Here is a 24,921-nt window from a genome sequence, read left to right as displayed (position 1 = left end):
GGGGGGGGGGGGGGGGGACGGGACAGGAAGAGGGGCAGAGAGAGAGCCCTTTCTTCTCCCCTTTGATTTATACCCACTTTCCTTGGGTCCATCCCCTAGGTCAACCCACAGACCTACGTATCCCATGTACAGGGAGGGGTAAGGTGTTTCATGGGATGATGTCACTAGCATGATCATGACAGCCCTCCTTAGCATATTGCGGGGTGTCAACTTTAATATGCATTTCGTGGATAATGAAGCAAAGTTCATTCACCGGACACATGGCCCTTGAAATCTGCCCAGGTGCCCCAGGGCAGAGCCGTCCCATTTCCACAGGGCTCTCTCCCCCAGATACATCGGGCAGCCTTACCAGCTTCGGCCTCCACAGAAAGCAGCCTGTGACTCATGGTTTTGTCTTGGGAGTGTTTGAGGCAAATCTTCAATCAGCCTCAACTCTTGCTTTCCCAGGCTGTTTGTCTTAGTTTTTCACAGGCCTGGTTGCTCGGCTCTCACAGGAGGGAGTTAGCAAACCATCTAGATGATGAACTTCAGCATGGATGCTGTAATGTGCAAGTGGGTCACCTGGTGCATCTTGGACTAACACAGGCACCTTTCTGCCCATGGGAAATCTCTGGTCAAATAAACGCAAACATTTAGTTGCATCAAAAACAAAAAGTAAATTATGCACAGTGATGGCCCTTGTCTTGCAGGAAGGAGAGGGGGAGATTATTATCCTTCTGCTCAGAAATTATTGTTTTGCTTTTAAGGTGTTTTCCTAAGGCAGCAAAAGTGAATTATACAGCATGTGCCACATTGCAGCTTGGGTGCCACAACTGTGCACACTCCCAGCATGGAGGCAGCTGGGATTGTCAGAGGCTAGAAGCGAAAATATCCCAGAGAAACTGCCCTCCTGGTTTCTTCACTCATGCCATGCAGGGAGGGCCATCTGGATGCTGCTTACTGTGCAGGTGTGAAGGGAGTAATGTAGGGCCTTAGCTGAAATGCAGCTTCATTTACACTCATTCAGTAGTCACATAGCAAGTGGTATTAGGACAAGGTAAGTCCATGGGGCATCTGCAAAGGTTTAAGTTTCCACTACTGCAGCAGAAGAGACAAGAGGTGACAAGGAGCTGGACTGAAAAAAAAGTTAATTTCTCTCGCAGAACACAAAGGGAACAGAAAGAGGATTGTAATTCACAGTTGCTGCACCAGCTACAGCTACAAAGTAGGAGAGTGGATTCTGATTATTGTTTTGGTAAATGGAGTAATTTGGACCAATTTTCCTTCATAATTTCTTGCTCCATAGGTGTTTCTCAATCTGACAAAAGAGCTAGTAAAGGACCCGCAAGAAGATGCTGAACTGCCCCAACAGCTGCCTGGAGCCAGCGGTCAAATTGGCAGTGATGAAATGTCCATGGGCACGGATACCTCAGAAAGAGACGGTACTAAATTACCTCCAGGTTTTATTCCAGATTTGTTGCAGATGCAAACAGTGACAGATGGACTGATTTGAGCTCCCTGTCTGCTTTCTTTGTTGAAAACCACACTTCACCTAACCAGGAATTGCAAAGCCAATAAATCACTAGAAGTACAGCACTCAACAGTTGTTTAGATCCACCGATTTGCAATAGTCTGAATCACTGAATAAATTACACAGGGGTTTTGTTTACCTTCCACCTTCCTTTAAAGTGATCCAGGTTTTAATCTAATCAAATACAATGTGTGGGTGAAAGAGTAAATGTATACCTCTGAAAGTAATTGCTGTAATTGATGTAGAGGATTATTTCTACATAACTAGTAGAATGGGAGAAAAACTTTGTGGGAAGTCCTTAGCTTGTTGCAAAAGCAGCACAGCTCTGAGCTGGGTCCTCCTTGCTGCTTTTTGCTGTGTCCTAGCCATTGCAGTATGGTTAAACAGCTCAAAGGGCCAGACAGTTGGATTAACTCATGTTCAGGAGAGAATCAAGCTACACCTGAGGGTCTGAGAGCTGCAAAAGGTGTCACAGCCCCAAAATCAGCAAATACCTAGTTGAACTGCTTTCTTAGAGTATAAGCAGTTTTTTGTACTTGTAAATATACCATTTATAGTTAGGGAGACATCCAAGGGACAACACAGAGGTGTCTTTGTACTCACTTCTCAAAACTAACCTGCACTGTTAATGTTACTCTAAACAGGAACTTATATGCATAGAGAATTGTTTTGTGTCACCCCTAATGAGAGCACTGAAAAGGATTTGCTTTGTCTTGTATTATATAGTTTAGTATTTCATAACGAGAAATAGATTGTACAGGATTTGGCTCTGCTTTTAGAATACCACAAGCCTGTCCATGCAAAAGATCAACTGGTTTATGTGCCTTGTTTTCTTATTTCAGGATTAATTCCCTTCTTGATTTGTCTGACAACCTGCTTTCTAGATTATGAAAATTTTCAGTTCACAATATAAAAGAATAATACATTTCCCCTTGCAGCTGGTAGGATGTAAGATAACGTTGGTTCTGAAAGCCTGTGTTCTTCTTGCAAGATCTCAAAATGAATTCACTACATATATGCATTTGGAATTAAACAAATAAAATGGTACTACATGAGCTGATGACTCGAGCCAAAATCTGAGTCCTGTCCCAAGCCTGACCCTTATGTATGTTCCAACTTAGTTGTTTTGATTTGCCATCTGTAAAGGAGTGCAGGAAGCTAAATATACTCTCAGGGTACTATAACCATCAATTCTCTGCATTTCACAAATACTGATTCACAAAATGCATTCTTTTGTGCCCAGATCAGCTCCTGATCAGATCAAAAAGCCTGAAGGGTTTGCCCTTGCTGCTTAAGAAGACATCAGCTTTGTTCATAAAGAGATTCCACCATACCCGGCGGGATGTCAGAGGCTTCATTGCTCAGGTCATCCTCCCGGTCCTCTTTGTGATGGCTGCGATGGGACTTGGGACACTAAGAACTAAAGAGACCGAATATCCTGAACTGAGTCTTTCCCCCTCTCTGTACGGCACATCGGACCAGATAGACTTCTTTGGGTGAGTGGTGTTCTTTGTAATCCTTAAACCTATTGGTTTATAAAGAGCCATTTTTACCATTAGGATTATTTCTAAGCACAACCAGCGGAAAAGTGTTACACAGATAACATGTAGCTATGTTGTCTGTGTAGTTACATTACGCAGATCCTGTTCCTAAAGGATCTCTGGGGGAGATGGCTTGGCTCACACCAGCAATCAGAAAGCTTTACAAAAGCAACCTCTCAGCTGGAATTAACTGTGAAATATGTGAGGAATATTCTTTGTGTTGCCCGTTAGAGTCCTCCAGCCCTGTGACAGCCATATTGTCCCATAGCGATTTTCTTCATATAAGTACTCTTACCCCGATGTGAAATGGAGGCTCCCACATCAGTTGCCTCCAACATTACAACTCTGGGATCAAATTCTATCCATCTTGTGAACTGTCTGTGTTGCTCTCCTCTCTGTCAGTACAGGACATGCTTTCCTGCCCAAGCCCCACTAGTCCAGGGCATGCAGTCAATTTGAAGGGCATGTGCTTTTTCAGTGTGGTTGTCACCACTGAACTATTTCATTTGGCTTAAAAATCCTATTACCAAAATTATTATAATTTCTATCATTCTGATTTCATGATGTGAACTGCTGTCTTTCTCCAGTGGTTCCCAGTTTTAAATCAGAAATATAAAATACAACTCTAAAGCAAGCATGGCTGCTCTTAGGTGTTTTTTCTGAGGACTGCTCATGCCTTTCTACTTCAGGCCTGCTAGATGAAGGAATGAGCCAGAACTGCATGCCTGAGTCCTCTGTCCTAATGTTGTCTGCTTCTCCTCATGGATCATTGCTAGAGAGCTGGGTCAGAAGCGAGAAACATCTTGAATGACCAAAACCAAGTGGATATCACAGATGAGAGAGCTGATTGAGACAAGACTGGAAGTAGTGCCTGAAAATTTCAGTAGATACTTTTTCCCTGGCAACAGAATCATGATTGTCCAAAAGTTTATCAGTATCTTGCTTAGGTCTAGAGGCAGCAAATCACTGGAGTAGCTGTGCAGCCCTGAGTGATGAGCAGTCCTTTTAAACTTGTGTGACTGTCCTCATGTACTGCATGTACTTACGTGATTTGCAGAGCTAGCTCCACAAATAATCATTTATTTAACATCTTAAATAAATCCTGTTTCATTCAGACACAGTTTTCCTCTGCTCAGTGGTAGTGGAAGTACCTTGAACATTTTTCTGGTTTCTTTTCCCTTTGTTAAATCTTAGGAATTTTAATGAAACAACAGATGCTTTAGTCGCTTCAATGCTTGCTTTCCCTGGAACGGATAACACATGCATGAATGAAAGCAATTCGTAAGTAGTTCTTGGTTTTCTTCCATTTAAATTCTGAATCTGCAGGAGAATTGACATAACACTATTAGCCATTAGATCTTAATAACCACCTTTGATCATCTGCAGAATTTTCATACATTGTTGCCACATGCAGAGAAGAAAATATCCCCTGCCTCTCTTCAGATTGACTCGCAGACTCTTTCAGCTCATTAGATGTCTAACTGGCCTTTTGCAGGCAGGTGCAGGCTTGCACTGCTCATGGACTTGATCTGGCGGGATGCAAGTCACAGAATAACAGAATCATTTAGGTTGGAAAAGACCTTGAAGATCATCTAGACAGTTCAGAGCAGGGAGCTGTGTAGTCATGACTGGTGTGAAGCAGACCTCAGCCCTGCCAAGAGCCTATGTGGCTCCCATGCTGCTTGGAGCAAAGGCTTGTGTCTGCCAGCACGGAACTGTAGATATTTTTGAAAACAGGAAACTATACTGTGCTTTAAGGCTGAGACAGGGACTTCCACACAGCCCCAGGACCTTGGCATTGGTGTTCTTTTCTTGCCTCAAGGAGTATGCACCACCACAAATGGACTCCTTTATTACTAGGAGTAGTAAGGAAGCAGCTTTGGTGGTGGCAGGATGCACGGATGTGAACAAGCTGTTCTTGTGTCTGGGAAGAAGTCCTTGCCTCCCCAATAATCCCAGTTACACCACTGAGCCCACCCAGAAAGTTCTCAGCATAGCTTTTGTTATCTGTATCTAAAAGCTGTCCCCTGAGGGCTAGTTTGTTTCGGGCTTGGCAGATGTATTTTGATGGAAGTGGCAGTAGAATCCTGGGCAGACTTGAATGTTCATGCATGCCACATATCTGCAGGCAAGTATTTATACTGAATATTTACAATGACTGCTTAGTCAATACAGTCCGTCGCAGGACTCCCCAGTTATTGCAAGGACAATAGCCCTTATTTCTGCATTGCAAGATGATTTTGGCCTTTGCGTGCTCCTCACACTGTCTACCATGGGAATTAAGTGGTGTCTGGATTCCTTCTGATCAGCTGAACAAATCCAGGCACAGAGAGCAGTAGTGAGGGCTCTCTGCTAAGAGGAACTGAAGGCAGCAGGAGGATGGGTATTCCCTGAAGCACCCACAGCTGACAAGAAGGTCTGCTTTGCTGCTGAAGCTACTCACTGCCATCCTTGCTGTCACTGAACATGACAGCAATTAGCATCATTTGCACACCTGAGCGTAGAGAACCTCAGAGGAAAATGTGTTCATTTTCAGGCAGTGTTTAAAGGAGGACATGCTTGGCCAGTGGATTATCAGTGGAAACCAGAGAACTAAGTATTCTGCCTGCAACTGCACAGATGGCATCCAGGTAATTCGAATAAAACCAGAAGTGAGGGGGCTTGAGGGGATATTTGGGGGGCCTTGTAGGTTGGGAGTAGTTTTATGGGCAGACATGGCACTAAGGGGAACTCAGTGTTCAAATTCCTCCTCTCTTTTTGGCCTTGTTAATTTTGCACACAGGATAACCACTGTCTGCACCAGTCTGGGGACAGGAAAGGATACAGTGTCCTCAGAAGATTCGCGTGCTAATATATCTGCCTTGCTCCCCATGGTGGGAAGAGTTTTAATGGTGGTTTTGAATGTTGTATGATTGTCCCATTTACCAGAGGTGAACATGTATTCAAGAGGAAAATTGCATTTTATACAAGCACTGTCATTATATGAAAGCACAGCTATTATTGCTGTTTGCTCTTCAGAATTTAATTTTATGCAAAGTCTAGATCCATCTGCTTTTACTCTGCTCCGTATTATAAATAGTGATGATTAATAATATTAATTTGCTTTATGGTGGTACATACAGAATCAGATATGGGCACTGCTGGGCTTAGTGTCTTTACATGCACATGAGGAAAAGGTAGATTCTTCCCCAACGATGTTACAGTTTTACAGTCCAGTTTGAAGTTGAGCTCTCCTTCCTCCAGTGCTGTTCACCTGTCCAGCTTTTTTCCAGTAGGAAATCAGACTCCTGGTGCAGCATGATGCCATTTGTAAGATAAAATATGTACTTAATTTAATGTTTCTAGTAATTCCTTAAAATTGAGCTATTTTGTGCATTTTCCTGGTCATACAATTAATTTCACATCATTGAAAGTATTGGCATAATTTCTCCAGTAAGTCAGGATAATGTTCAGAGCTGATTCTCACCTCTAGCAGGGGCAGGCAGGTGTTCCTCAGCATGATAGAAGCTATTTTGTGTATTCTGATGAAAAGATATGAGCAGCTACACAATGGGGGAGGCCAGGGTTTTTGTTATGGATGAGCTGAAAGAAGCAGCCAGCACGCTGTCTGGTAGGACACTTCAACCTTATGAAACAGTCGATGTGACTTTGACCCTCAGCATGTTAAATTATATATTCAGGACTAATCCAGAGTTTCTCTGAAGCTCTGGAAAATATTCCCAATGACTGACAGTATAGCAGAAATGTAGTGTGTAGCTGCTGTGAAATGCAAGATGAGAGTTTGAGGCCGCCATGGAGTTTTTTGCTCCGTGAGTTGTTTTGCCCTCTGCAGTTGTCTGTGCAGTCACTCTGATGCTCTGTTGAGTAGGATCAGCCTTAATTCAGCAAAAATCTTCCTACGTAGCATGAAGCACATTTCAAGGTCTTACTGATGTCAGTAGAACTGAAGGGTAGATTTAAGGAAAGGTGGTTTTTAAACAACTTGCTAAATATGTTCAGGACAGCATGCAGGGCTGTATGCTGCATGTCTTTGTACCCTGATTTGCGAATCATCAGCTTCTGTAGGAATCAGTCCCAGGACCAGAATGTTGCCACTGCTGGCTTTCAATCTTGTCCTCATATGCTAGTTTTTAGTTAAAACACAGATGCTAACATTTTTGTTGGTTTGTCTCTGCTCAGACGTGTCCACAGACGAACTACACTCCCCCTCACAGAAGGACCTTCTCCACACGGACACTGTATAACCTTACAGGGCACAATGTGGAGACCTACATTCTGGCAACTACCAAAGACTTCCTGCAAAAACGGTACAGCATAAATCTCTAGTCCTCCTCCTCTGAATTGCACTGGGAGCCACCTCTCCTATCCACTGTGCTTGAAGTGGTCACAGTGCAGTAGGGGTTTAGAAGGGCCTCTCTGCTCATGGTCTCTGTGAATCTGTGAAAGGATGTAAAATATCCTGCAATCATGGAGTTAAAGGTTCATGCAAGTGCTCTGCTTGATCACAGCGGAGATAGCCTAGGGAGAACTTGTCAATCACCTGTTACATTGATGGATCGATGGCTGGATCCGAAGCCAAGCCTTTGTCTGACTTAAATGTTTAAAAAGAGGAAAATCTGACACAGCCTGTCATGAAGTAAACCCTGGGGAAATGTTCCTCCAAGTTTGATTCTCTGAAGAGTCTCAGTGTGTGCTTCACTTAAACAAGTTCATCCATTCCAGTCAAATTAGAGGCTGAACGTTTTCTTGCATCACAGGGCTGTTAGAGCTATTAGTGTGTCTGGACTCTGCAACACAGCCACACAGCCTGTCTTGGGGCAAAAATAGCCTGTCATTAAGGTTGTCAAGGAATATGTTCATCTGCCATTGATTTAAACTGACCTGCTCATCTTCTGAGTAAGAATCAGTCATGGTATTCCACCGTGGTACACAAGCAGGTTAGGGGTTGACACTGCTCCAAAATGTTTCTCAAATGGAGGCTTTCAGCACAGTTTTGTGATAGCGCTGCCAAGTTTCTATTTCCCTTTTCCCCCCCAAATAAGGGCTCCTCCAGCAGTGTTGGCTTAGGCACACACTACATACTGGGATGAGTTCTTTTAAGTCAAGCTAGAATCAACTGGGTTGACAGTGGCATGCTAACATGCACCAGCCAAAGGCATTAAAGCTTTTGAATGAGGGTAGCAATGCATTTCCCTCTGGTTTTCCCTCAGGTATGGTGGCTGGAGTTTTGGGCTGCCTTTGACTACAGATCTGCAGTTTGATATCAGGCCAGTGCCCCCCAACAGAACGTTGACTAAGGTAACTAACTTTCATCTGCTCATCCTAGCATGGGAAGTGTGGGACCCAGGAGAAGTGATGCTGAGTTGAGGGATATTTCAGAAAGTAAAGCGAAACCCTCTGAAATCTGCAGCTTGGTACAGGAGATATGACTTGCAGCTCACTTCCTTTTCTCTCCCCATTCCTCTTTATAGGTCTGACTTCTCTTGCTATCAGGAGACAATTTTTCTGCTGTCATAATTTTATTATACAGAGGTGAAAAGATCAATTACTAGCACCTTTATCTCATGAGAGAATGTATATACCTTAACTAGGGCTGGTGCATTCTGACATACTCATTTCTCTGTTTCTGCTCAGTGAAAATGTTGTAATGCATCAGCGTTAAAAGTACCAAGGCTGAAATCAGGGAAATGCAAGTTTGTTGACAAGATCCTCACTGCAAAACCTAGCTACCAGGAGAGTGTTCCTGCAAGAGCAGTGCTGTTTTCAGAAATGGCTCCAATGAAAGGGAATCACAGGGTTTGTTTCACTAACACTCAGAGCTCATATAATGAATGTGCAGATGTTTCTACCCCTCCAATCTTACAGCTTCATCTTAGATGTGAAAGCTATAGCTATCTGCTTATCACATCAGATTTAATACCTGGAAACCTCAGTAGTGTTGGAAGCAGGGCAGAATCCAGGCCTTGCTCTGCTAGGGCAAGGAGAATGAAATCACTGAGCACACAGGACATAGGAATCTGCAAAAGTGGATGCTGTGGGCTGTGTTTAAGCCTCTAACTTTAATAGCCTAAGCTCGCTGCCCCTTGGTAGGTAATTTACACATCCAACATGGGTGCTGTGTGTTGTGCCTGAAGTAGGTGAAGGTAAATCGCCTCAAAGTGCATGTCCTGTGATCTGATTTTTCCCCTCAGTCCTCAGGGTTTATTGTTGTATAGGTAAGAAAAGTTATCATGGGAGAGAAGGGCTGTTGCTGAATGAGAAGGTGACAACTGGCTATTTTTTGCCCTAAAACAACCTTTTCCCTTTTGGCTTTCAAGGGGTGTTAGACATTTGACTGCTTAGCCTTCTTTGAGAAGTCCCCACTGCTGGTGCTCATCAGATCTCAGCAAATTATTACAGAGAAGAAACCAATTTTCTGTACACTTTGTCAGATATCCAAGCTAGTGCTTCTTTCTTCTCTCCCAGAAAGCAAATGAAGCTGATGGGACAGCTTGTGCTGAAAGTGAAATGTGCTTTTATACTCATTCAGTACTTGATGTGGTTTAATCATTGGACTTTGACTTGTCAAGCTTATGACTTCAGATAACAACCATGGAATGATTCATTTGTGCAAGCAGAACAAACCAAAGGTGTTATCAGTAACAATTTCTCTCCCAAATTGTTTCAATTTCTCTATTGTGTGCAGGTGTGGTATAATCCTGAAGGTTATCACAGCCTTCCAGCCTATCTCAACAGCTTGAACAACTTCATTCTTCGAGCTAACTTGCCAAAAAATGAGACTTCCAGATATGGTAAGTGTCCCTTTACATGAGCAGATTTCTCCCCTTTGGGGGGAATATCCTGGTTCTGTTGAAAGCAATGACAACTCACTTTGACTTCAGTGAGGCCATTTCTTTATTCCTAATTATGCAACTGCTTTAAAAATGGAATTGAAAAACATGAATAAATCACATATTTCATTTGTCTTAGTCAGACACTCAGGGGAGCTGGGCAGGGAGGACCCCAGCTCCTACATAAAACACTTCCTTCATCCAAAAAAATGCCAGTGGTTGCTATTTGATTTATTACTTCTCATCATGGTACTGAAATAGCTGTCTCTTGATAGGTGTCCATTAGTTATGCATAGAAAGGCTACTTCAGGTCATCTCTGGGGGTGGTTTAGATTAGTAAATTTTAATATGTCACCCTTCCTCTGAGAGCAACTCAGGATGTGTGGGTATGTGTATGTTTGTGTTTGAGAATGAGAGAGAGATTAAGTGAGAAACATAATTTTCAGCTATATTTTTCTTCTGACACATGACATGCACAGATTCCAAGGAGTGTTAGTAGCCCATGTGGGGTTATTGGTTCTCATAGCTTCACCTCAGTAATGTAATGCAGCAACCCAATTTCCTGCTGATAAATTCTATCATGGTTTAGCCATATATGGTTTATTATTAAGGGTGTGGCACGAGCACAAATATATCTGTGTATGTATGCCTGTCTCTAGAGGTGGAGGTGGTGCGGGGAGAAAAGAAAGATTTATGTTGATGCCATTTTGCAAAATCTTATACAGAGATTTATGGGATCTGACAAGAGTAGCAATTGTGTGCAGAAATGCCCTACTGATTGATTTTCTTTGACAAATGGTGCCCTTCCAGCCTTGTCCTGGTCATGCCTAGCCCCCTCACCTAAGAGCCCTGCTGTTCCAGGTGACAGTTCAGTAGGTGACAGTGTCTCTTTGCTCATAAGATTATTCCTTGCTGAAGTGTCTGAACTGAACTATAATGGAAAAGGCATCTGGTTTGAAGCTTTGAGTGTCATGCCATGAATTAAAGAAACAGCAGAATGCTGATTACAAGTCAAAACAGCATGTCTGTTCTTCCCACCTCCTCATACCAATGCACTGCAACTCCCCTCACAACAAATGTTGTGAGCTCAGCTCACAACAAATGAAACCAGTGCCTCATCCCTGCCGCCATCCTAAAATACCCACTGGCTCGAGCCTTTGAGATTTGCAGCATGCCCTCCAGGTCAGAAGGTTCAAGCTCTTCAGTGTGCGCTGTGAGAGCATATCACAAAGCTGCAGTCTCTGCCCGGGTGTGGAGAGAGGAGACCTGAGCCAGGCGCTTCCAGCGGCAGGAACATCCCAGAGCAGTTGAATTATTAAGCAGTGAAGCTTCTTGCCCTGTCTCTGTATTCCCAACACATGCTGTAGCAAGAGCAAAGGCAGAAAGCCGGTGTGAACAGTCAGAAAGTTTTCACAGGGAAAGTTTTATACCATTGGGAAAGTATAGCAGCAGTTTTTATTCCATCTGTCGTGCTGCTTATGTGTTTTTGGAAAGAAATGCTTAGTAGTAAATGACCAGACAGATAATTCTCTACTTCCCACTAATGATCCAAGCCATAGAATGGGAGAAATAAAATGAATGGACTAGGATAGCTCCCCTGGGGTAGTGTAAATCCAGTATGAAGTACAATTGAACAGACGTTCTGCGTGGTATGTTCCTGGCAGCTAAATCTATTTGTTGTTGTGACGAATAAATGACAGTTTAAGAACCATTGAAATGGCCAGATAAAAGTGTGTTGCCATTTCAGCAGTTTGAAAGAAGTGCCAGTCCCACGTTAGAGGTTTGACTTAGACTGCGTATATTTAAAAAAAATACATAAAAAGCTTTTTACCCCGTCACTAAGCAAGTCATAATAGCTTTTGACTTATGTATATTGTGCTTTCTCTTCTCTCAATCCCAACCAACAAAAAAGAGAAAGCATTGAAATGGAAATTTTGACTTCTAGCCTAAGCTCCAGTAAAGGAAAATGGCTTTATAGTGAAGTATTAACAGATTAGACAGACAGTATCTTTCTTTCTCTGTCTCTCTTTTAGAGAAGGGAAATGTTTCCTGGCTGTTTGTGTGGCTTTATCAGCAGCCCAAGATTTTAATTCCATTTCTCTCACTGATGACAAGACTGAGGGTTTTTTCCCCTCCAAAATGAACATACTATGAAAACTTCCCTTTCAAATATATTTGTTCAGTACAGCATTTGGTCAGCTAAACCCCTAGTCTCCTCCTTTCTGGTCCCCATGTCAGAGTGGTCGTTCTTAGGGAAAATAGCCCAGAATAGTTCTTTCTTGTATAACTGTTGAAGGTCAGGCACCTGGCTGTAAGGAGCTTAAATTTCAGAGATGGCATGTTCTGGCAAATCTCTCTGGTTTTAATAGCAGCTGGAGGTCCTCCAGCACTCCCTGAGAACTGAGGCATTTACTTAGGTGTCTAAATACTGATTGAGAACCTTGGTTTTAGGCACATAAACATCTTAGCCTAAACCCTTTCTTGGGTGCTACAGTCTTAGAGACTGGACTGCTGTCTTGGTGGAACCAAGGCAGAGACCTTCACTGGAGGTTGCAACTGGCTCACCAGAGCACTGCCCAATTCCTCCCTTTCTTAGAAAACTCTGTTTTTATAGGCACAAATTGCCTCCAAACAAAGCAAATGCACTGTGATGAGCAATACTAGTGTATTTTGAGCTAGGTCTTCTCCTTGGTAAAGAAGTACTTAAACTAAATCTTCTGAAGATATCTGCATATGAGCAGATGATGTCTCTCTTGCAGCTTGAGCCTGACACAAACCCATTTTTAAGGGAACTTTTTGGAAAATGTCACACTGGGCTTACAAATGCAGTAACTAGATTTTTGCTAGTTCTTTTGGACAAAATGATCTGGTTTTGCTCCCCCCACCCCGGCTGCATAAAACAGAATAGTTCAGGATTAACTCATTGCCAGACTGGGAACAAAAAAGCCTGTAGCTTACTTGGGTTTATGCTAGCACCTCAACAGATTCCCATATTGAGAAAGCAGCTATAAAATGTGACATACTAATCAGTTTTGAATTTGTTAGTGTTGAGAATCCAACTTAAAATACATGGACCCACAAGCACGTGCCTAATTTTAGGTGTGGGATTGCCCTCACCGAAGTGAATGATACTATCAGCCAGATAGATGCAGGAATAAGGCCTAGGGTTGGAATTCCAGAACTTCTGTGCATAGAAGTGAAGTCATGAGAAAAATGAGGATGCTCAAAATCCTTCCCAAGATCACACCAAGATTACAGATCAAAACCCAACTTTGGATCTGCTTTTCTTCTCTACTCAGAGTTTTCTGTGTTACTGCCAATATCAGAAACTGGTCAAGGAAGCTTTAAGTCAGCAGCATTTTCAATTTCTGTTCTTTTTGTTTTTGTAGGTATTTTCTTATCAGCTCACCCATATCCTGGAGGACAGAGTCAAGAACAAGTAATGTAAGAAGATTCATTTGGCTGATGCCTGAATTGTTTAGCTTGAAAAGGAGCAAATCAGTTTCTTGGAAACCATAAACCAGCCTATATTACTGAATATCCTTCTGTAAATGATGAAACTGCTCTCTTCCTTGTCTTCTTTCCCTCTACACATGAATAGCATCCTGCTTCCCATCAGAGCTGCTGATTCCTGTTAGGGTTTCTTTGCAGGATCCCATATAGATCTGGAGGTCGCAGTTACAGCATCACATATTTTTGTGCTTTGGCAGGATAATAATTACATAAATTTCCCTGTGTCCCTTCCAATCAATGCTGTGGTACAGTGTTAAGACTCAATGCTGCGAGTCCTTTTTGCTAGGTGTAATCACCATGAGCAAAAGGTGCTGGTGCAGAATCCAGTCCCACACTTCTCAGCTCTAAACAATGCCTCTCCAATGAGGGAAATCTGCCACTGTACATCTTTCTCTGCTTTCTCCCCAGGCTCAACAGCTTACTCGATATCATAGTTTCGATGTCTGTTTTGGTTGGCTACTCTATCACAACAGCAAGCTTTGTGCTCTATGTGGTAAAAGAACATCAAACCAAAGCCAAACAACTGCAGCATATTTCAGGCATTGGGATGACAAGCTATTGGGTGACTAACTTCATTTATGATCTGGTAAATAATTCACATTTCTAAATGCACCAAGAGTAGCATTACACAGCAGGGGAAAAAAAGTTCTTTATTTAAAGTTGGATGCCTAGACTTGATATTATTACTACCAAGAGTGTTATGTAGTAATTGTTCTCCAAGGCACTGAAGACTATTAAATGTGAACCGCAACACTGGATTTTGCTAAGCGAAGGCATTCCTCCTCTCACGAGTGTATGCAAAACACTCAGCACATTTATATGAGAGCAACACACAACAGGCCACGGCTTGATTTCAATTTTAACATGCAAGCAGCAAGCTGCTTTTCTGTTAGCTTGCAGGGCTAGATTATTTGTCATGCAGGCTTTACGCATCTGGGGTAAGGCTTTGGGGCTTCAGGCTACAGCCATTCTGGAAACCCTGGGAGTATGGGGTATGGCACTAGCAGACATCTCACAGCTGACACTCCCCTGTGGGGCAAAAATCCATGCCTGGGTTCAATGCTCTCTTTAAGATTATATATTATAAAGGTTTTTAAGCCAAGGAAAGCTACTAATGCAGCTATATGCCTTCCAGGACCTGAGCAAGTTCCTTTCTACAGTGCTGCACTGCGCTGTACAGATTTACCACCTTGTTCCTATAGACAGTTGAGCTCTACAGCACTGTGCTGCATTACGTGGTGTAGGCATGCCCTTGTCCTCCCTGAAGTTAAGTTTCCTCATAGTAAAGAGGGTTAATAGCACTGCTGGAAAGCGTCGCTGGGCTAAGAGAATAAATATGCACGGTATCTGTAGACTAAAGTGCTTTGTGTCTTATGAATTACCTTCGGAGCATGGTGTCAAACCCTCACACGGAGATCTGCAAGTGCAGATATCTCTGCTCGTGAGCTTTGGCATTGCCAGCTATGCTGTAATGGTGATCAGCTCTACGTATCCACAGATTTCTGTAGATGCAGTTCTGCTAGTGCCTAAAATTCTAGTGATATCAGCAGTTTCTGAAAACACGAAATCTTCAAGGGCATTTGTGGCCAGCCCCCTTTGATGGAGTGAGGGCTAAGGGCTAAAATCCCTTGGGCAATGTGAGCCTCGACCCTTCCCGCAGAGCACAGCCTAAATTTCTAGGTGCTTTGGTAACACTAATGTGCATTAACTAAGCAGTCCTAACAATACTGTGCTCACCACTGAACAGCCTGTTTATAGGGGCTAGTATGATTAGGCAACAGCACAAGTATCTCCTACCTGCCAGGAGGGGCTTGGAAGGGCTCTGGAGGCAGCGTGGCTGCAGCCTGGCTTGGCAGAGCAGCCCTGAGTCGCAGTGCAGGGGTGAGGATGGGGCAGGCCCGTGTCTGCTGCCCTGATCCAGGCCCTGTCTCCAGCACTGCATATTTGTAAACCAGCCTGTGGAAAAGTCCCCAGAGTGCTTGCCACAATCAGTATTCAGTGAGCTGAAACTAATCCAGCACTCCCAGCAACTTGATATTTCTCAGTGAATCCCTGCCAGTAAATTCTGTTAAATCCCAAAGCTGGGGAAGAGAGGAACCTCTCAAGGCAGAGGTAGGTCCCTGTCTTGACTCAACATTATAAAGACTAGATTTACAGGGCACAGTGAAGTGCTCTGACTGCAAGGCTAACAGAAAACCCAAAGGGGTATTTTTCATTCACAACATTATTAAAGGCACTTCCTGCCCACAGCCCTGGATGTTGAGGCTTAGCCTATTCAGAGTGGCTTTGCAGGAATTAATTTGCAAGACTCGAAAATCTCAGGAGGACTGAGACCCCTTAGAAAACCCAAGATGGACTTATGGGACCAGAGTCAGACCTGCTGTTGTTGCTTTTGCATAGTTCTAGAAAAATGTTTAAGAACTATCATCCTAATAACATCTTTTTAATATCATTTTGCAGGTACTTTTTATGGTCCCTGTTGGGCTCTCAATAGGAGTTATTTCATCCTTCCAGATACCAGCTTTCTGCAACAACAACAACTTACTGGCTGTATTTCTTCTTCTGTTACTGTTTGGGTAGGTGTGAAGCTTAGTTATTTAAGCATCTTTGCACAGAGTGAGGAACAGGATATTGCAGGCTACTGCAATTTGAGATCCAAGGGAGGAATACATGGGCTTTTTTCTTCAACGTGCACTTTACAAATGGTGACTAGTTGCTCCTTCCAGGAGCAGTGAGCTAAACTACTGTTGTCATGCCTGCTTTATTCAAAGCAAACTCTATGTGAGGGTATGAAATATTCAAGGTCACATTGACAGCCCAAGCTGCAAAGTTCAAGATATAGAAGCATTTCAAAAACAGAGAGAAGAAAAAAAGTCTCCTGGCTTTGAATCCTCCAGGCCCAGTCTGTGGGCTTTCAGTTGAGGCTCCATGTTTAAAATACGTATCATAAACTTTTTCTCCAAATTCTAACAGATACAAAGGCATTTTTCCTTTTTTAAGCTCCTGTAATATGGAAATCTAGTCACATGCCAAAACAGAACTGTTAAGTTGTCTGAGGTCTTTAGTTGTTTGTTTTCAATCGCACTTTAAGTAGTATTCTCTGCACTGTTGGAAATTTATAGATATGCAACATTTTCATGGATGTACCTGCTGGCTGGCTTTTTCAAAGAAACGGGAATGGCCTTCATCGTTTATGTCTGTGTCAACTTGTTCTTTGGCATCAATACCATCATTACTCACTCGGTTGTATTTCTGCTTTCCCAGGAGAAGGCCACAGACCAGGTAGGTACCCTACTAATCCTAAACCCTCAGTGAAACAACTGGAGGCTTTGTGTTGGGTTTGGTGGCTTTGATCAGGTCCTTAGCAGCTGGCTGCTTTCAAGATATCTGAAGTAGACCAAGCAGAGGACACTAGTTGCAGGACTTAATGGGGTTCCCTATAGACGGGACAGGAGTCAAATACGAGTCTTGCTTGTCTGCAAATCTGCACCCCCACCAAAGAAGGAAAGGATGGCGACAGAGGGGAAAATACAAAAGGAGAGGTAGAAAACTGCCCATGCAGAGAAAGGTGGGTGTAAATGTTTGATACAAAGTTCATCGGGACTTCAAACCATTGCTAAGTTCTTGCAGCACGAACTGTGGAGGGTGACAACTAGATGTCATTGCCCTGAGTCTGACACGTGCTGTATTAAGCCCAGCACCATCTGTCTGTCATCTAGATCTGTAATGCAATCATCTTCTCCCTGCACGGATGAAAAATGGCTCAGAGACAGTGATGATTCCCTGACGTAAAACCTTCTCTTAAACTGAGATATCCCTGGAAATCATTAGGATAAAATTTATACCTTATATTTAGTTTTCTTTTTTTTAGAAAGGGCAGTTGTTGTAAAACAATAGCTGTGTTGGATTCGTCTCCCTAGCTGGACAGTGCTTGTTTAGCAACCCCCTGGATTTTAGGGATATGCAATTATGATCGTCTTCAATCCCTCTGTGCTCCAGTGGCAGGCAGTCAGTTTCTTTCCATGCTAATTTACTGCCTCTCCTCTTTGCTCTGTGCGCTAATCCTTTCTTCTGCTAGAAATGTACCAAATCTCTGTGTATGAGAGTTCTTAGGTGTGAGACTGCACACTGGGCTGTTTTGCCATGAATTAACTGGAAAAATTATTAAATCTTTTAAAGCCAAATCGTTTTGTGGAGATGTTTGTCCAAGGGAAAGAGAGAGGACAGTGCATTGGGGGAGTGGGCTGGTCTGGCAGTTGTGTAGTTTGGGGAGGCACCGTGCAGTTCAGAGGCAGGGTTCAGCTCTGGCTCCTGGTGGGTTTGGGCTGCTGCAGGCGCAGGTGAGGCGGCTGGAGCAGCGACGAGGGACTGCGTGGGGAATCGGCTGCTGTTTACTATGGGTGATCACAACCTCAGAGCTGCCTGTTGATTTTTCTGACCTTGTGCCTGTGAAACGAGCTGTCTCCAGAGCTCTTTGCTCTCAATTTATCTCTGCTCCGAGACACAAGCAAATCCCAATGTAATTGTTACACTTCAGTCCCACAGTAAAACCTATGAATTTATTCCATGAATAAAAACAGTGACTGACTGTGCTGCTTTTTTGTTTTTTTCAGGGCTTGCATGATCTCGCTGAAAACTTAAGGCACGTGTTCCTTCTGTTCCCACAATTTTGCTTTGGTTATGGCTTGATTGAACTGTCGCAGGATCAGGCACTGCTGGGCTTCTTAAAAGCCTATGGAGTGGACTACCCTGACAAAACCTTTGAGCTGGACAAGACCACATCTAAGCTGTTTGCCATGTTTATCCAGGGCACCGTGTTTTTTGCCATTCGTCTTACAGTTCATGACAGGATGATTCAGAGAGTCTGGAACAACATACTAGAGTAAGTAACATCTGGAGTCTCACAATGAAAACAGACCAAGCCAGCGCTCAGTGGTTCTGGGCTCTCGCACCATCACTGCCAATTATGAAGCTCATAAATTTCCAAGACACTTTGCAAACATGGAGTAAGTTTTTCTCTGGCAGCAGTCCCAGTACCTACCAGTAATTAGAGTATCAACTAACAGAGGAATAGGTTACTGGAGTCCCTCAGTAGTCCTTCCTTGCTGGCTGAGACTGTGGCCCTTGTTTCAGGGCGCTGGGTTTGGTGGCTGATGTTGAGCTGGTTGGTAAGAGCAGTCAGTCCACAGACAACCTCCTCAGTTTGGATCTCCCCATCTCCTCCAGCTTGTGTGTGCACAGGGAGGAGCGAGAACAGTCCTGTCACCTGCATTTATGAGTGTGTCCACAATGCAGAACCTGCTCCCGCTCAGAACAGTTGCTGAAAAGGAGAAAAAAAAACAGGCAGAAAGAGAACACTGGATTTTTTAAATTCCCTAAATGGAGCAAACATCAGGAGAGAATAGAAACTGTCTGGATGTCTGAGTACTTTTTGCATGCCCTGGGATCTCACTTAGGAATCTGGGATCTCACTCAGTATCTATCCCAAGCACACAGGCCAACTGCTGTCCTCTTGCCAGAGGGTAAGGCCCTCTCTGAACTCCCTGCAGGTTCCTGTTTGACAGAGTGCATGGCAAAGCGTCCCTCCTGCCACCTGCGGCTGAAGAGGACGGGGATGTCCAGGCAGAGAGGAATCGGGTTGAGTCTGGCAAAGCTGACTTTGATGTGGTGCAGCTGCAGAATCTCACAAAGATCTACCACCTTCCTCACAAACGCATCATGGCTGTGAAAAACATCAGCCTCGGGATTCCTGCTGGAGAGGTAAGCAAGGGGAAAAGACTGCAGGCACCTTCCACCCTGGGCAGGGAAACTGAAACAGATCCATAGTTCCACTGTCATCTTCTCTCCCAGTCCTTGCCACTGTCCCAGCACAACTGTCATGGTTTGTTCTGCTTTTCCTTCCTTTCTTTGCCTTATTTGTTGATTCTTGGGGTTATAGTAGTGACAAAAGGCTCCTAGTGGATTTGGGAGATCAAGTAACAGTTTGAAGGCCATAGGAAAAGGAAAAGTGGATGGGACATGATTGATCTGTATTCACCACAATGTCTGCATGCTGTGTTTGTACAGCACCTTGCACAGTCTTGGGGGGGTCACTGTGGATTACCATATGGTAAATGAAGACAGCAGAATTTGTCCAGGTGCAATTATTCACCTAAACTGCATGGGAGACAGTGAGTCAGGCTTATCTGCTTGTATTTTGCCAATAGGGAAAAACTAATCACTTCAGCTGAACACACATTTTCATGAGTCAGGACTTAAAACTAACTCTAAATTAAAAATGCATTCTTTGGTCATGTCAGTGCAAATTATCTGCAAAAACACTGACTCATGAGCAGAGGAAAGACAGGAGAACATAGAGCACCTCTGAGATTCAGGGGAAAGTGGAGAACAGAGTCTGCCTCAGGCTGTGCACCTGACTTGTGGGGAAGATTGGAATGAATCCTCGGTACCTGATTTTTTTTAATTGCCTGGATCCCACTGAGATGAAAGGACATAGAGTACTGGGAGGAGGACAGCAGCCTCACGTGGAGACTGTGGCACTGATCTTTCTGGCAGAGGATTTTTTTCCAAGCCACAATTGGCATCGAGGTTTCTAACTTCTGGCAAAAGTCACCCTGATGCTGGTGGGGTTTAGGGTGCCATTCCCCGTCTGTCAGCAGACTGTCCACAGATACCGTCTCTGCATAGTCCTCAAGATGGGAAAGAGCCTTGGATCGATGCTGCTCATCTGCAGGGGGCCCAGCACATGAGGATTTTCAGATCAGCTAGTCTGTACTAACGATATCAAAATAATAGTAATTATCAGAACGATGGTGATTGCTTATGCAACACACAATTGCATATCTCCAACCTTAGCAATAAAACATAGATTTTAGCGTGAGATACTGAGTTGCACTACAGGGAGCCAGTTCTTAATCTTATTAATGTAGTGCATTAGTGAGATTATTTGACAAAAATCTTGTGTCACATTAAGGTTTTACCAATGACAGCACAAACCTCACTCACCTCATTCCTATGAATAGCTCTGTTCCTGTCAATGGGAGGCTTTGCACAAATTAGATGAACAGGGTTTGGCCTGTCAGATGAGCTCGCTGCACTAAAAGGAATGACTCTAATAGCGACAGATCCTTGATTCTTCACCGTGTTAAATGAACGGTCCCGATATAAGTTGCAGGATACTGCACCGTAAACAACCTCCATTATAATGTTCATATGCCCTGAGTACCTCTGCCCCTCTTGCAATTCATCTTGCTCAAGGTTCCAGAGAAAAGAATAGACAAGATGCACTGAGCACTCACCTCGGAGCAGTATTTCTGCATTCTAAATACAGCTTGGTTACATTTCTACTCTTCTTTCCCACAACCCAGTGCTTTGGCTTGCTTGGTGTGAATGGAGCTGGAAAGACGACCATCTTTAAGATGCTGACAGGTGATATCGGAGCATCCAGTGGAAGGTTGCGGGTCCAGGATCATTCTGGGTATGGAAGACATGATTTCTAGGGAAGGCACGTGAGCACGTCAGCCTGGAAGCAGTTTTTAAGGCTGGATGGCAAAGGAAAAGAAATGTAAAAGTCTGAAACAAAACAAAACATTCAAAACAGAGTAAAAATAAATAAGGCATGGAATTTCATCCTTTGAAGATGGTATGGTTGTTTCCCTAGGGTTCTGCAGTTTGCTATTGTACCTTTGCTGTTCTCAGTGGTGTCATTTCCACTTCATTCCATGGCAAATGGGATCAGACTCAGATTCTCAGCTGAGTGTGATCCCGCTCTGAGCTAGTATCTGGAGACCAGTAGGACTCAAAGTGCTCTTTAACTGATGACAGCTCTGCCATCTGAAGTGCTGGCAGTAACTGGAGAGCTGTGTTCTAGACACCGTGGCTAACAGAAGTCACAAATACAGTTCTGTCGTTGTAGAACTGAGGGCCTAAAAGCTGAAGGTCTGCAAACTCATAGAGTTTTCCTTCAAGGGTTGGGGAAGAGGGTAGAAAGCAGGAGAAAGGGTTTTTTCTCTCTCCTGTCTGATTCCAGAGCACACTGGCAATTCACTGTGTTTAAAATGGCTTGCCAACTTCCTTACACAGGTCCCTGAATGACATTAGTGCGGCACACTGGTCACTCTTTGGCTACTGTCCTCAAGAAGATGCCTTGGATGACTTGCTGACGGTGGAAGAGCACATGTATTACTATGCTAGGCTCCACGGCATCCCAGAGAGAGACATCAAAGGAGTGAGTAACACTGGGGCTTGACTTAAAGAATTTTCCAGTTATTGAGAACCTTTACATTGATTTAATTAGTCTTTCAATAAATAGATATGTGTGTGGTAATTTATGCCTGGACATTGTGAAAGCACTACTCTTGCTCCCATAGGTTGTACTACAGCTTCTGCACCGTCTGAATCTGATGGCCTACAAAGACAGAGTCACCTCCATGTGCAGTTATGGCACCAACAGAAAATTGTCGACTGCTCTGGCTCTCATTGGGAATCCATCGATTCTGCTGCTGGTAAGAAATGTGGGCCTTGCTGGGGAAAAGACGAGCAGATCTTTAGGCTGGCAGGGGTACTCTGATAGTCTAGCATAACCTCCTCAGGCAGAGCTTACAGGGCACTCCCCAAATGCCCATACTTAGCCTGACAGTGTCTGAATCAGAGGAAAGTTTAGATTTCAGCAAGCACCCAAATTTTCTTTGAGGGCATGAAAGAGTGATGAGTCTGCCAGTTTCTCTGTTAGGACCTTTCAGAGGTCAAAAATAGATCCTATATTTGCCAATTAAACTCTCCTTGTTCTCACCTCTTTCTTGGTTTTATTGTATTGACTACTCTGCACAGTGTTGCAAGAAAAGCAGCATTCAAGGCTCCAAATCTGTAGGAGAGCAAAGGAGCAATATCCCTCAGGATTAGAACATAAAACTATTTTTTCTAGGTTTGGTTGCTTCTTTTGTCTTTCTCTTTGAACTTTCCAGTTCTTCCATGAGATATGCCATTGCTAAAATACACCTTTTTGTGCAGCTTTGCTACTTGCTGTGTTTTGAATGTGTGAAGTGCTCTATGAGCAGGGTTCCCAAAATTAAATTTGATACCTAGTGGACATAAATCTCCCTTGCCCCAACTAGTATCAAGCCCAGCACTACTGCCTTTACTTCTGAGCAGTGATCTAGCTGCTTTTGTGAGATAAAAAATCTCAACAAAAATACAAGGTGGGGAATTTTGCTCTGTACTGACTGCTGCCTGAACCCAAGCTAGTTTATTTCTGCCTTATATAAGGTGTTGTCCTCAACAATAACAATTTTTCAGTAAGAAAATGGTTAACAATTGTACCAGCAATGCATAAAATGGGGGACAATATACCATCTTTCATCTCTGGCTTAATGTCTTTCTAAATGGAGAAATGCAACACTTGTTTCATCAGCACATGAGAGAGAGGCAAAACACAGGTATGTGTGGGAACCCAGTGCCAGTTGATCACTTCTTGTCTGAGGTTACACCTGTGGTGTTTATGGATGTTTGTAACACCACGGTATAGAATGTACAGTAGGACTGATCTTAGATAGTGCTGTCACAGCCAGTCGGTTCCTCTAGAGCCCAGCGAAGGTTGAGAGTTTCCCCTAGTGATCAGGGGAGCTATGCAGTGCCAGAGGGCGGTGGGGATGGGGGTTTTAGTCAAGCTGACTTGTTTCTGCTTGAAGGGAGTGTAGGGTGTCTCATTCAAATCCATAATTCAATTGAAGATAATCCTTCTCCCGGGTCTGTATCAGTGGAAGCTCTCCTAGGAGTCCTCACTAGCAAACGTAATGCTAAAGATGAGCCTAAAAAGAGCGCAAGTGTTAGGAAGATCGGATTTTGAGTGCAAATTTACATTCGGTCCTGTGTTTCCCAATAGGATGAACCGAGCTCTGGCATGGATCCAAATGCTAAACGCCACCTTTGGAAAATCATCAGTGAGGAAGTGCAGAACAACTGCTCGGTGATCCTCACGTCCCACAGGTAGGGCTGGTGGGGCTCTGTCCCCAGGGCCAGGCTCTGCAGCAGGTATGGAGAGGCCCATCCTTCACACTCCCCTTTGGTCCTTGTTCAGGGCACCAAGCTATAACATGTTTGGGATTTTGTTGTGGCAGAGACCCACAGCACTTTAGGGAAGATCAGTAACATTCTCCAATTACTTAAAATAACTATTTTTTTATACCTTCTGAATGATTTATTAGAGTTTCTTGGTTGGTTTTTCAGCATGGAAGAATGTGAAGCCCTCTGTACCAGGCTGGCTATTATGGTGAACGGGAGCTTTCAGTGCATTGGCTCTTTGCAGCATATCAAGAGCAGGTCAGTAAAATGTACCTATTTTACTTTTACTGAACAGCATATGGAGTTAGTAACATACAGCTTTGAGGGCTCAGAACACGAGACCTTTGTTAACAGGGCATCAAAATAACGTCATTTTCTAGTTTATGTTTCTTACTACACCACTGAAATTCTGCGTTAACTAAAGCACTTTCTACTCTCTCACAGCCTTTTTTCCCAGAGATGTGATCCCTAAAGTAATCTGTTCACTGCTGAAAAATGTGAAATGCATGCTAGGGTTGAGCTTCAACTTTATTAGTTATCACAATAGCTTGGCTTCTTATTAAGTTTCACTTCAGGTTAACAACCCTGACCCCATTCGAGCTGCACTCTGCCTGGATTAGATTTCCCCGAAGAGGCTGCATAGCACTCTCAAAGGATTTTCTTTATCTGTTTCCCTTTTCTATTGTGTTAATTGTGATTTTCTTTTTCCCCTAGGTTTGGAAGAGGATTCACTGTGAAGATGCACTTAAATAGCAACACCGAATGCACTGAGATGCTGACAGAGTTCATGAAGTCACACTTTCCAAATACATGCCTGAAGGTAAGCAGGACAAATGCTTTCAGGAGAAGCCCTCTCAATCCTTTCAAATTAATCAAGAGGATCTTGCAAGATAGACATCTTGTAACATACTGTACACATAGGTCTGTACTCTCGGAGTGTAAGGGGTTCATACACACACTTGTCAGTGTGATCAGCAACACGGTCCAAGGACCGGAGCTCCCAAGTTCCTTGGCAGCTTAAATAACTTCAGCCACACACCTACAGTGATCCTACAAGGCAGCTATTAGGTGACCCTCTGCCCCTGGGACTGTTCCACTGAAGCCTGGACTGCACAGAGGCCCACTTCATAGGCAGTGGGTGATGAGGTGGTCAGGTGCTTCCAGGAACGGAATAACTGTAAAACCAGAGTACCAGAGTCATAAATCCCATCCATTGTCTGTAACCCAATCTCCGCATTAATAAAAATGGCACACTCAGAGCTGGAAAATGCTATGGCTACCCTCAGGCATCCAGTTCTGGGGCTTGGTTATCATCTCCCAGTCACAAAACCCACAAAAACCCCCAATGGGGAAACACTGGTCAAAAATACTGTTTACCTTTGGGAGCCAGGAGAGAACATACCTTCTGCCCTTCCTTCTCCCATGGTTCAGGTCCTCTTTGCTTTTGTTCTCAGCCAGCCAGTCATCA

At 43.6% G+C, this 24,921-nt stretch overlaps 1 protein-coding gene across 1 annotated transcript in view; it reads left to right on the top strand.

The window, feature by feature from the left end:
* Positions 1–24,921, top strand: part of ABCA12 (ATP binding cassette subfamily A member 12) — a 113,019-nt gene that overhangs the window by 85,940 nt on the left and 2,158 nt on the right. Inside the window, exons 35-53 of the mRNA XM_026852412.1 lie at positions 1,286–1,421; positions 2,754–3,006; positions 4,246–4,332; positions 5,588–5,681; positions 7,231–7,358; positions 8,262–8,349; positions 9,737–9,842; positions 13,271–13,325; positions 13,803–13,980; positions 15,855–15,970; positions 16,517–16,676; positions 18,008–18,276; positions 18,944–19,154; positions 20,762–20,871; positions 21,477–21,621; positions 21,764–21,898; positions 23,275–23,378; positions 23,619–23,711; positions 24,168–24,273. Of these exons, the coding sequence (XP_026708213.1) occupies positions 1,286–1,421; positions 2,754–3,006; positions 4,246–4,332; positions 5,588–5,681; positions 7,231–7,358; positions 8,262–8,349; positions 9,737–9,842; positions 13,271–13,325; positions 13,803–13,980; positions 15,855–15,970; positions 16,517–16,676; positions 18,008–18,276; positions 18,944–19,154; positions 20,762–20,871; positions 21,477–21,621; positions 21,764–21,898; positions 23,275–23,378; positions 23,619–23,711; positions 24,168–24,273 (2,574 nt within the window). The remainder of the gene's footprint in view (positions 1–1,285; positions 1,422–2,753; positions 3,007–4,245; positions 4,333–5,587; positions 5,682–7,230; positions 7,359–8,261; positions 8,350–9,736; positions 9,843–13,270; positions 13,326–13,802; positions 13,981–15,854; positions 15,971–16,516; positions 16,677–18,007; positions 18,277–18,943; positions 19,155–20,761; positions 20,872–21,476; positions 21,622–21,763; positions 21,899–23,274; positions 23,379–23,618; positions 23,712–24,167; positions 24,274–24,921) is intronic.

Source organism: Athene cunicularia (assembly GCF_003259725.1).
Source record: "Athene cunicularia isolate RWA chromosome 7 unlocalized genomic scaffold, athCun1 chr7_part1, whole genome shotgun sequence".
Lineage (NCBI taxonomy): Eukaryota > Metazoa > Chordata > Aves > Strigiformes > Strigidae > Athene > Athene cunicularia.
The sequence above is the reverse complement of the archived record's forward strand: the minus strand, read 5'-3'. Positions and strand labels throughout refer to the sequence as shown.